Genomic DNA, 12587 nt, shown 5'->3' with positions numbered 1-12587 from the left:
AGCCGTCGCCCTCTTGCGCTGCCTGTTCAGAGTGCACCGATGCATCGTCTCGGCGGAGTTGAACTACGCCGTGGCGAACGCCGGCATGGTCGCCGAAGCCATGCAATCTTCGTCGAGTTTGGAGAGCCTCACCGTCTTCGGTGTCGCGAGCGATCAGCCAGAATTATTCCACGAGTTCACCGCCAAAGCCTACTCTCCGGAATGCAGCGGAGTATTCCGGCTCCCTCAAGGCTACGTGTATTTCTTGGATAGCATGAAGATCCCCGTCCGCTTGCTGGGAAAATGGTGTACCCGACTCACGTCGCTTAACGTAGCGGAGCTGCAAATGAGCCCGTTCACGTCGAGGAAGCTCGTCGAAGCTCTCATTACGAACCACACCATCACGGACGTCGCCGTCGGAGATTGCGTCTTCGCTTCCGGTCCGTTGTACGGGTCGTCGCAGTCAATCAAAGATTATCTGTTGAAACAAAACGCAACGCTCAGGAAGCTCACTCTGAGAGGGCCGCACTTCAATAACGAATTCATCTGGTTGCAGTCGCTGGCCGAAGCCATCGCTGCAATGACGACGCTGCAAGAACTAGACGCCCAGTGGCTAGGCACGAGCCGTTACTGCAAGCGGTTCGTCACGGTCGTCTCGCGCAACCGCTTACTGCGCTGTTTGAGGCTGCGGCTTGACGCGATGTACAACGTATTAGACGAGCTGCTTCGGGACGAAGACGTAGAGGCAGCAGACGATCGAGCCTGGATCTCGTCGGTGAAGGAAAACGACTCGCTGCAGAACTTGGACCTCGACGTCTCGTGGTCCACGACCGAAAACTGCTGTCTCTTACTTGAAGCTCTCGCGAACAAGCAGTGCCTTCAAAGCGTGACGCTGCGTAATCTTCCGGATGTTGACAGGCTGGAAGAAGTCTGCAACGCGATAAGGAAGAGCGGACTTGTCCACAAGGTCGGCATCGCGGAGTATTACGTTGAGGACATGGATACGCCAACGCTTTCCGACTTTCCTGAGGTGACAACCGTCACTGTATATCTACCGCACTCCGAAGACGAAGTCCATGTGCAGCGCTTCTTCCATCGCCTTCTTGCTTGCAACCACATCTCATCACTTCGCGTGTCTGTAGATTTCTTAGACGGAATTGTTTACGCATCACTGGCCGCTTACATAAAAGGCGCGTCCGCGCTCAAGGAAATCAGGCTGGACATCGATGTTGACATCGACGACGACTGGGACGATGAGCCCCTGGCTCAGTCTATCTCCCACATGTGCACGGCACTCTGTTCGAATCTAAACCTTACCAAGATAAGCTTGGAGTGGTCGGTACATTTACGTGACGAGGTCTGTCAAGCGCTCGCTGACGCCGTCATCGGCAACGGACGCCTTCACGAGCTCACCCTCAAACTCGCAGCCAACGATAACAGAGCAGCCTTCCTGCGCCATCTCTTGCCACGATTTTGCCAAAAATACAGCCTGCTTCGCCTAGAAATTCCCTTCTGCTTGAAACCTTACGCCAACACGTTCGCAGTCCAGGACATCGTTCGACGCAACTGCAGCCTCGTTGAGCGAGCGACCATGTTCGTGTTGGGAGACCAGGATCCCTACTGCGCATGCGCCGTGGAGCTCGTTCCGGAGCACCCGAAGCTCGTGGACAATGTTCGACGCAGGGCGGCACTGAGCGACGAGGCCGCAGCCGTGGCCTTGATCCGAAGAGGCCTGCGGAGTCTACACCTCGCCGACGTGCACGACTTCATGCGGTTGGTCGGCGTCGTCCAGGAACGAGTCGTGTGCCACGCCCGAGAGGACGGCGTCACGCAGTTCGACAGACTGAACCACGAGTGCTGGCTGCACATTCGCCGGTACCTGATTGTAGCAGATGTGTTGAAACCCTGACGCGCCCGTTAACCTCGTCCAACTACGTGCCACGTATAGTACTGTTGTAACGTCATTCCACTATCTTCTTCCAAGTATGTCCTCCCAGACAACCCCTACTGCTGGGATGGCTTTTACAGTCGTGAAAGTGTATGACGTTCAAGGCGTTACATCCACTGCAGCTCGATCTCGCGGTACACGACGGGCGGCACGCGCAACCTTCTAGTTTGTTCACCAGCCGAACTCTTGCGGAACCGGCATGGTACACGCTGCACGAACGCTGCCCTCTCTGGCGAGCGCAGCGAACAGCTGTTCTCCAAGAAGGCTGAACTGAGCGATTCACGTGCGGTAGCGGTGCAATTGCCGGCATGTTGATCTGGTTAATTAGGGTGCATGGACAAGGCTGAAGCCGTTCAATCGGGCTCTCGCCATGACTAGTGCTATATTTTGTTCTAAAAGTGCAAGTGAATCGACTGGACCTACAATCTACTGTACGTCAAGATGCAGGCACGTCGGCGCACTGCTGCACGGTAAACCTATACGCGCGTGAAGAATCTGGTCTAGCGATACACTGCTGTCTTCGTGTGCGTGCGCACCGACTAAGTTACTTGCAGCAAGCGACGGACGAGCTTACAGAGCCAGTGCCTCCGTTCAAGGCTATGGACTCGCCGTCGGTAAAAGGCACACGCTCAGAGGCGTAGCAACAGGGGGGGGCCGGGGTGCCGTGGGCCCCGGGTGCAAGGGGCCAGTGAGGGAGGGGGGGTGTCATATACGTCTGAAGACACCCCTCTTTCCGCCGGCTACACCCAGCGGGGGGGGGGAGGGGGGAAGGTGACAGAAGACCTAAGGGCCCCGGGTGCCACGTGACCTAGCTACGGCACTGCACACGCTACTTCGAAGTCCATATTTGACCGTATTTCCACTACAGAGTGCACCTGACGATAGCTGAAGCGCTTCGTCTGTACCTAGCGGTGCGGGCTCTCGTCTTTTACGTTTTATTCAGTTTTATTTCGAGCGGAGATGTAACCGACATGCCTGCGCACAAGGCACAGTTCGTGATGCAGGTGTAAGAGACGTGAAACTGTCGTCAACTTTTATTTTCTTCTGTGTACACCGAAGCTGTTTACGCGGACTGCGTGCCGTCGTTGTCGGACTTCGCTAAAAAGGGGCCACGTGACCTAGCTGACGAGGAAGAGGGCTCCCGAGAGAGAAAGGGGTTGGAGTGACCTCACCGTGAGGCTTACAACGCGTGAAAAATACAAGGACGAAAGGAAGACGCGACACACACAGGCGATAACTTGCAACGAGTTATAGAAGCAGAAATGATTGATAGGCTTGGCGATAACTGTGTGTCAAAACCATCAATTGCCATTTCCCGGCAAAGAGTTATCTTACCTGTGCAATGGCGTGTAAGGAATTCTTGCAAAGAGCGCATGCATGTATGATGATGTACGCGAAAAAGTTGTATATATACATGTGTGGGTCCCTTGCTCGAAATAAAGATTGTTGCAAGTCAGCGCCCGTGTGTGTCACGTCTTCCTTTCGTCCTCTTCTTTTTGACGAGCTATAAGACTCACGATGTCTTACCAACAAGCCCAAATCACTGCCTTACAGCTTGCATGGTTATTCGCGTGTCTGACGTTTTCTTGACGTTCTTGAAGTGAAAGACGCCCAACCAGCCATAGATAAAAGCTACAGCAATTATTTAGCAAAATGCACATTTGTTTCTTTGTTTCTTGTTTTTTCACAAGGCACGTTCGTCAAAGAAGGGCCGGATAGCAACCGTTAGTCCGTCTCTCCGGAGTGTCAGCAGTGCTGCTCGCGAGAAGTGACGAAGACTTCGTTAATCCGCAACCGATAGAAAACGTCGACGCATTCGGCGTTCCAACTTGGTTGTCAGCGCTGCAAGAAAACAGCACGCTACAGCATTTACGGCTTAGCTTAACGTGCTCCACCAGCGAAGACTGCTGCCTCTTGCTCGAAGCGCTCACACGCAAGCACGCGCTTCAAAGCTTCACCTTGCCAAGTTTTCCCAGCGACGGTTGTCTCCAAGAAGCTTGTCACAGAACACTGGTTTGCGCCCTTGATCACAAGGTGTGCACCGAACATTATGTCATTGGCTCCGATGACCTTCCGCCGCTTCCTGTTTGTCAGGCAGTGACAGCCATCTGGGTCAGTTCCTTTTACTTGATGTGGGTGCCCTCGGCAACGTGTTGAATGTCATCGCTATTTGCTGCCACATAACGTTACTTCGCGTGTTTCATGATTTCTGCGACAACGACAACTAACCTCCGAATCAAGCATTTATTTCGCGCTGAAGTGTGCCTGGTTGGTGAAGTGTGCCAGTCGGAGGACGGCGCAAATGCGTGCTTCTGGCCGAGCACTGGTAATGAAATAAAGAACGCCCTTTCGCTTCCTCGTCGCCAGTCGCGATGCAGCCGACCCGGTTCACCGAAGGCACGCTTGAGAGCAGCACGATACCACTGCGCAAACGGTCCGTCACGTGGCATTTTTTTTTTTTCATGTTTTGTGGGCTTTCTCTGCAACCCGGGAAAAAAAGGACTACGTGAGACGTATCGTAAAGGAAACAACACGATCGGTGGTTTCTGAAGGTGCTCTACAAATCTGCATATCATACTTGGGGTCCTCAACCAACAAATAAAAAGTAGGGTAATTAACCTAATTAATTAGTTATGAGGAAATCAAAAAAATTTCTAGGTTACTGTAGGCTATTACGAATAGTATGTGTTCGGTTCAATTCGCTTCCGACGCGCCTTTCATTTTTGAATTCTTGGCTCAAGTTATGTTGGACACCCTGCATATATATATATATATATATATATATATATATATATATATATATATATATATATATATATATATATATATATATATATATATATATATATATATATATAGCTGCGTGTCTTGGTGCGTTGGAGCGAATGATGCGTAAACACGTAAGTGTGCTGGTTCGATCTACATCCGCATAGGACATCAAATATATATATATATATATATATGGTAGGTAAAGAGGAATTCTTCAGGCTACCTTTCATACGTAAAGAACTTGAGCGGTGCTACAAGGTAAACAGAACACGTATTTAATTTCAACAGTGTCGAGAGGTCGACCTAGCTTCATCAGGGTTTACAACAAAATGGCAGTTCGGCGCTGATAGTAAAGTCACCAGACCGGGTGCCCGGTCATTCTCAGATACATCAAACGGAAAGGGACAGTTGTGACAGTGATTGACTTTCTCTCGGCGCTTTGGCAGATTTACAGCTGCCTTATTGGCAACGATGCAGGGCAAGAGGAAGGCGGAGTCCCATGTATGTAGGGCAAGGAGGACAGTGAAAAAAGAAAAACAGAAGAAAAGAACAAAGAAAAGCACAAGGGAGGGGGGGAGACATAAGTCGTAGAGTGGAAGGAGCCGGGATTAGCGGCAGCTAGGTTCCCGTTGACACGAGGCAAGGAGGGAGAAAACGGTCGCTGCGCAGCGCCAGTGCGCGTGCTGCCGTTGTAGCGGGAGAGAGGGCAAGTTGAATCGGGGGCTGGCTGGGGGCAGGATAGAGAAGGGGCCCAGAAGGAAGACAGAAGAGCGGCAACTTGGGGTAAGTAACACAGTGTCACAGTGCACATATACAAGGCACGGCCCGTTCCGGCAACTCTGTGGTCCAGCTACGGTGCGAAAAAAAATATATAGTTCCAAAAAGAATATATGCGTGATTATGATTCGCAAAGCAAGTGCGCCCCTGGGCTTAGGTTTAGGGAGCCGAGCTTAGGAGCCTCCTTGTGGTCCAGTTTTTGAACGTTTAACCGACAACTGACATCACGTTAGCCCGTGCGGATTCCCAGAAGGGGCAATAGGTTACTCAGTTTCCTCCATCCTGCCACTGAAGTGGTCATTCTGAGTGGCCTGTTGCCCCTTCTGGGAATCCGTACGAGCTGACGTGATGTCAGCTGTCGCTTAAACGCTCAAAAACTGGGCGGCGGGAGTAGAAATTGACCTACCGCGTGGCTTGCGGTAGCTGCAGCTTTCGAAGCTCTTCCTTTATGACTGATCGCACCAGTTCTCTTAGCGCTTCCGTGTTACTGCCTGGGCCTGCGGACAGGAGGTCGGCTGGTGCGCTGCTTACATTACAATTGTAGTGGTGGGCACTATGCTGCAGCGCCTTCTCTATGCTCGTCGCTCCGGTGCGAAACTCAGCAACACTGGGTGGTGGCCAGGTCGCGGACGTGTCCTGCAAACGCCAGGTGACGTCATTTCTTCTCTTCGGTCATGTTTGGACCAGCGCGCTTGAAGAGGCGGGACATGTCCTCGATACACACGCCGGCACTCTTCTCGTTAGCGCGCTGGTTTCTGGCTTGTAGAGCGTGCTCTCCCTTCTCTCGCCGATCGGTGCTGGCATACGTGGCAAGCAAATGTCGCCGAAATTCTTCCCACGAAGATAGCGCCGCTTCGTGGTTCACGTACCATGTCCTCGCTGACTCTTCTAACTCGAATTACACGTTGCGAAGCTTCCGTGTCTCGACCCAGCCGTCGAAACCTGCGACTCGCTCGAAACGTTCTAACCAGTCTTCCACATCTTCGAACGTAGCACCTGGAAGGACTCGGGCATGCATCGTGGGTACACGATGAGATGGAACGATGCCACCGCGCTGGTCATGGTTGAACCGTCGCTGCAGTAACCGTTGTCTGCACTGCTGCAGCAACAGGAAGTGGTCCGAACATGGGCGGGTCTCCTCGGAGGCGGCGGCTTGTGCGCTGGTGTAGTGGATTCGGTTCTGTGGATTCCGATCGCTGAGGGTCGGGGCTCCGCTCTCTCACGAACCGGGGACTTCCAGTCATATTCCCCACCTCCACCAGGAAAAACAATGCTCTTCAATGAAGCACACTAAGCAAACTGGTTTATTGCGGGCGAACTTGTGCCCTCGAGACTAAAGCATCCACACAACTTACAAGAGTTGACGGGAGCCTATTCAACGGTGAACCACGTCTCCACACCGAACACACTTTCACGCGCCCCGAAGACCAGGAGCCAAAGCCGTGACTTCTCGTTGGACGGGGGGGGGACTCGGAAGCTGCCGTGTGCGCCTGCACGAGAGACACGCGCTGTCTCGCCATGCGCGAGGCGTTGATGGTGCTCTTCTAATGGCGATGCGATGAGCAATGCCTAGAGGCCTTAGCAAATGAGGCGCTTGGAAGCGTACCTGGCGAGAGTGCTCGTAACTGGCATGTGGAGAGCTCACTGCGGCAATATGTGTCCGCTTGAAATCGAGAGTCGGACGGAAACCTGTCTGGCCGGGAACATACATGACAACAATTAAAAACGGACACCGACCACGAACGTTTATACAAAACGTTTCGGCTCCCGCACGGGAAGCCTTCTTCGCGATAAAGTTGAAGGCGGTCGTGGTCCGAATACGTTCGCTTTAAGAAGTGACGCAAGTATTTTTTTTTCCTTGACTCCAGACCACCAAGCACACAGTTAATCGCAATGACGGCAACTTACCCCACGTGTACGCACGTTGCTTACGTCACATCTTAAAGTGAGCTGTAGCGTTATCAATATCTCGCCTTCCAGAAGAAACTACGATTCCTTTTCCTTCTTTCTTCTTTCCTTCATTTTCTTTTCTTATTTCTTTTTTTCGACCTCGCAATTGTCACAGTTCTTATGCGCAGAACACGTATTTTCGAGTCGATACATCAACGGCGTGCTCAAAATTTCGCCATCGCGAAAACCAACCGAGAAAACGATATACATTATCACTTCCACCTCCTCCCCCGACATTGTCGACGTATTAAAGCTCTTCTTACTTATGCGTGTTATGATTGGTTGAAGATTAGGCTACGCACAACGGGTTTGTGAAAAGCAGCCGGCATTCGAGTGACCGTCACAGACACCTGTCCCCACGAGAGACGGTGGCCGCATTGGCCACGTCGGTGCACCGCTGCCATCACTTCTGCAGCTCTGCCTGGAACCTGGATTCCCCATGGAGGGCGAGTTCATTTCTGCCGAGCTGCTTCGTCTGAACTGCACGCGAGGCCAGAACCGCGTCTGTCAGCTGCTGCGACACCTTACAGCCTGCAACGAAGTCCTGTGGCACGCGGGTCTTCAGCTCACAGAAGACAAGAGAGACGAGCTCGGAGAAGTGAGCGTCGCGATTGTGCCGCGCATTCGTCGCCGATTACCGAGCCACACCGAGCGGTCGGCCATCGCCCTCCTGTGCCGCCTCATCGCAGAGCATCGGTGCATTGTTTCTGCGGAGCTGCACTACTCAGTGGCAAACGCAGGTCCGCTGGACGCAGTCCTGGCGTCTTCGTCGAGTCTGAAAAGGCTCAGAGTCATTGGAATCGTGACAGACGAGCCGGCAATCCGCAAGGCGTGCACTGACAGATTCTGGTCCCTGCACTACGCTGCCGAATTCGCGTGCCAGCACGTCAGCGGCCATTACGGTGAGAGAATGACGATCCCCAATCGCCTGCTCACGCGAGACGGTGCCGCACTCACGTCGTTGGACGTGGCGGCAACGAGAATGAGCCGTCCCACGGCCGGCAAGCTCATCGACGCGCTCATCGAGAACAGCACGATCACGGAACTCGCCGTCGGAGCCTGCGTCTTTTCGTGCGGCCCCCGGAACCGACCGTCGGAGCGGTTTGTGCAGTATCTGACCAAGAAAGACGCGACGCTTCGTAAGCTTACTCTGAGAGCGGTCTACTTCGATACCGCACCCGGGTGGCCCATCCTCGTGCAGGCCATCTCCTCAATGACAACGCTGCAAGAGTTGGCGGCTCAGTTTCACGTCGGCAGCCCGGACAGTGCGTTCTTCGCGACAGTGATTGCCGAGAGCCGTAGTCTCCGCACGTTGAGCCTGCGATTCACGGGCTTCGGCGATGGACTGATTAATCCTCAACGCGTGGGCGCGGTCAACGTTCACGCTTGGGCCTCGGCGTTGGAGGAAAACAGCACTCTGGAGGAGTTGGTACTCCACGTTTCGTGGCCCGCAAGCGAAGACTGCTGCGTCTTACTGCAAGCACTCGCGCGCAACCGCTCCGTCCAGAAACTGACCTTGCGCAGTCTTCCCGACGACGGTGGCCTGCGGCAAGTGTGCGGCACGATACGGGAGTGCGGACTCGCCCACAGGGTCTGCATCGGCGACCATCACGTTGGACCTCGAGATCTGGCGACGCTTTCGGACTGTCGCGAAGTGACGGCCGTCATTCTCAGTTACGGATACCTTCGCGGCACGAGTGACCTTCTAAGTGCCTTCGAAGTCCTGGCTACTTGCAGCCACATCACGTCGCTTACCGCGTTTCTCAACTTCTTCCACAGCGGCATCTATTCGTCATTGTCCGCTTACATAAGAAGCGCGTCTGCGTTGAAAGCGATTAATCTCAGTGTCCGGGTCCACGGCTACCGCGACGATTCTCTAGATCGTTCTACGTCTGACTTGTGGGCAGCCTTATCGTCGAACCCTGGCATCACAAAGATCACGCTGGAGTCGATGGCGCGGTTGCGCGACGTAGTCTACCCGCTGCTCGCCTCTGCCGCTACGAACAATCCCCGTCTTTACGAGCTGTCTCTCAGGGGCTTCGGCGAAAGCTTCTACGCGGCCTTCCTGGGTTGTCTATTGCCAGGGCTGGCCCAGAAGTACAACCTGCTTCGCCTGGAAATCCACACTAGCGTTCAGCCCAACGCCGAGATGTTCGCTGCGCAAGACATCGTGCGCCGTAATCGCAGTCTCGTCGAGCGAGCGACCAGATTCGCGCTGGGAGACCGCGACCCCTACTGCGCGCGGCCCTTCGAGCTCCTCTCGGAGCACCCGGTACTCGTGGACAGTGTTCGATCCAGGGCGGCGCTAGGAGGAGAGGACGAAGCTGCGGCCGTGATCAGTGGCGTCCAGCGGTGTCTGGACCTTGCCGACGTTGACGAGTACATGCGCCTGACCGGCGTCGTCGAGACACGGGTCGAGTGCAATGTCCGGCACGGCACGCAGTTGGACCAATTGAACTACGACTGCTGGATTCGCATTCGCAAATACCTGAAGGTAGCCGACGTATTAGAACCCTGAAGGTAGTTCGCCGAGTCATTCTTTGTGTCGCACCTTCGCCGTGCGATCGATTCGGAGTCTCCTCCCCCAGTTCACGCGTTCACCGAAAGAGAACCTCTGAAGTCGAACACGGGAGCCCCGGTCGCTGTGTGCCGACAGATCCGCCTAGCCCGCGGTGTGGCACACTGTCGTGCTTCGATTGTGTCGATGCTTCCTGATGCAGTGCGCCGTGCCCTCGCTAGAGCTACTAGCGTGCAGCAAACGGTAACAATCGACACTCGACCCCGTGTTGACTAATATCGTAGGCGACAAATGTGACCGGAGATGAGTCCGAGGCAAAGTGTGATTTCGGATGTGGACTACACGCGACGATTGTTTGTGTGAGCCACGCCGTTTCATTTTGCGGTATCCATTATGATAGTCATTTTATTCCTTCTTTTAGCACCCCGAGCCGCAGGCCGTGGCTTGGCACCCTGCGTCGTCCTATACCACTTCCTCTTGAGGCTTATTTTCCATCGCTCCTTGCGACGGAGGGAGGGAACATTATTTACGACCTCTGGTATGAGTCGCTGTCTATGTACGTCCCAGGTATAGGCTGATAAACACGTCGGCTTTTAATATCTTATCACTCATCATCTGCCGCCTCAGCGGCCTCCCGACAAGGCGTTATGTCCAGCTGCAACTAATGTCACATGGTGAGAGCGAGTCCATAGAAGTTTCAATAAAGGTTTTTCTTTTTCATCATCAATCGCTTGTCTCGGCTTCTGACTGATTGTTGCAGTCGACTCCTGGTTGGCTATTTGCTGTCGGCGTCTGTTGAAGAAACGTTCAGTCGGTTTCCTAAATGTAAAGTGCCGACGTTGCCGAAACACATGCATATGAATGGGGCACGTTTCCTTCGCACACCTAGTGGTTCGCATCATCCCGCGAAGATTTGTACCAGCGTACATATACTACAGGGCACTGTCGTTGCCCAAGTAGGATTCCCAACATTATTTGAAACTTGAATTGGGCATTACTTCACGGCAGTTGACTTTTGTTGACGCTGCCGTAAGCTCGAAGAATTAACATGATCAAGCGGATAAACACGAGATCTTCGATAGCCGATGCAAAATTTGCGGTCAAATGAGGGGGGGGGGGATGTCCATTGCCATTGCAAGGTGTCGTCCATGCAGGTGGCCAAAATATCGGACGACAATTAGGTGGCTAGTGTTAATGACGATGTGAGAGCGATACTTCGGTCAAGTTTTGACATGTACTTGTCCCAAATTTTATACTGTTTCTTTTTTCATCTCTCGGTTGTAACTATGTTAAATAAAACCGTTTTCAGGCTCAACAGTTCACTGAATTCGGCTTCTATAACGGCTTTACGCTCGTATCAACTGGTGTGCCTTGATGTTGACCGATGCTTCCGCAACAAAAGCCTTTGAGTTTTTTCTTTCATTTTTTTTTTGTGACTATCTGTTATTCTCAATCTTGGTGACGCCCCTCATACAGAAGAGCGTAGCACGTGTAAATATCGGCAAATAGGAGAGAGAGTTCAACCGTCAGAAAGGAAAGCTTGTTGACTGCACCGCAACTGTCTACAGCGCGCGGCTGACTCCTGAACATTGGTCAGCACTAAAGGAACAAATTGGATGGAAAGAGGATGGGGAAAGAAGAGTGGTGCTCGGCAATATAAGAACTCGCGTCACATTAATGTATGACACGATCCATTTAACCACACGGCCACTGGGGTTGAGCAGGTCCGATGGAAGGAAGTACGTCTCTGACTGGGGGATGACGCCGAATTTTCCTGCGCACCGAAAGCCTTACCGTTGACTGCGACACTTTAATCGTTTTAGCAATGACCACCGGGCTCTCTTTTTTTTTTTTCAGAGTTATCATTAGGGAAGACGATAAATCGTGTATATTGACAGGGAAGGGTAGTAAGGAACGGGACCCCTAGTCCGGTCCTCCTATACGAAGTCTTAGGCGAAGGTTCGTGCCCGTCGGATCAGTGCCAGGCGGACCTCAGAGGGGCCGTCGCGAAGGGCGCCTTCACACTGTTCTGGGGTGAGGTAGGCACGAAGGACGCGGGGAAAGAGAAGGAAGCGGTGCATTCTATACCATAACGTAGGTGGAATCGGTAGTTGGTGTGCCGGCGAAGTTCGACGGTGAAGACGAAGTTTATCATAAGGGTCGGATCTAGTTCAGTAAACGTTGTATAGGTTTATACTCGTCGGATCAAGTTTCATAATATTGATAATGACACACCGGGCTGCGTGGAAATGGGCAGGTGGCACAATGTTTACACATACTTGAGACAACTCACAGATTAGTTGCTGCGTGAACTTCTGGCGCCACGATTTGAATTTACGCGGCATGTGTTTAACTGAGGCGATGCCCACGAGAGGGCGGCACAAGCAGAGACGCCGAAATAGGCGGCCGTCGGGGGTTCCCTCGTCGCACAAGTAAATAATGTGGTATAACGATCGTATCCGTAAAAATTAACTGCCGTTAGTATAACAGGTCATTGGTAAGTGTCCTAAAATCTCCAAAACACAACATTTCGAGTGATTTATTAACCGTCGTGGCCTCGAATCTTAGGATATCAAATAACTCTCACCGCTGCTTTGGTACCGCCGAAACCATGGCTATATATAGCTGAACGTAAGACTTCTGTGT

The 12587-nt window shown here is 52.7% G+C and overlaps 1 protein-coding gene across 1 annotated transcript; it reads left to right on the top strand.

The window, feature by feature from the left end:
- Positions 1–7770: 7770 nt before the first annotated feature.
- Positions 7771–10668, top strand: LOC140219867 (uncharacterized). Its single transcript, XM_072289897.1, has one exon. It carries the CDS (start codon positions 7863–7865, stop codon positions 9939–9941), a length of 2079 nt encoding a protein of 692 aa, XP_072145998.1. The 5' UTR covers positions 7771–7862; the 3' UTR covers positions 9942–10668.
- Positions 10669–12587: the final 1919 nt, after the last annotated feature.

Source organism: Dermacentor andersoni, chromosome 8, assembly GCF_023375885.2.
Source record: "Dermacentor andersoni chromosome 8, qqDerAnde1_hic_scaffold, whole genome shotgun sequence".
Taxonomy (NCBI): domain Eukaryota; kingdom Metazoa; phylum Arthropoda; class Arachnida; order Ixodida; family Ixodidae; genus Dermacentor; species Dermacentor andersoni.
This window is presented reverse-complemented; position numbering and strand designations above follow the sequence as displayed.

Bases quoted from the DNA above. Each gene is read 5' to 3' on its own strand.
- LOC140219867 (XM_072289897.1), top strand. From the start codon at position 7,863: ATGGAGGGCGAGTTCATTTCTGCCGAGCTGCTTCGTCTGAACTGCACG.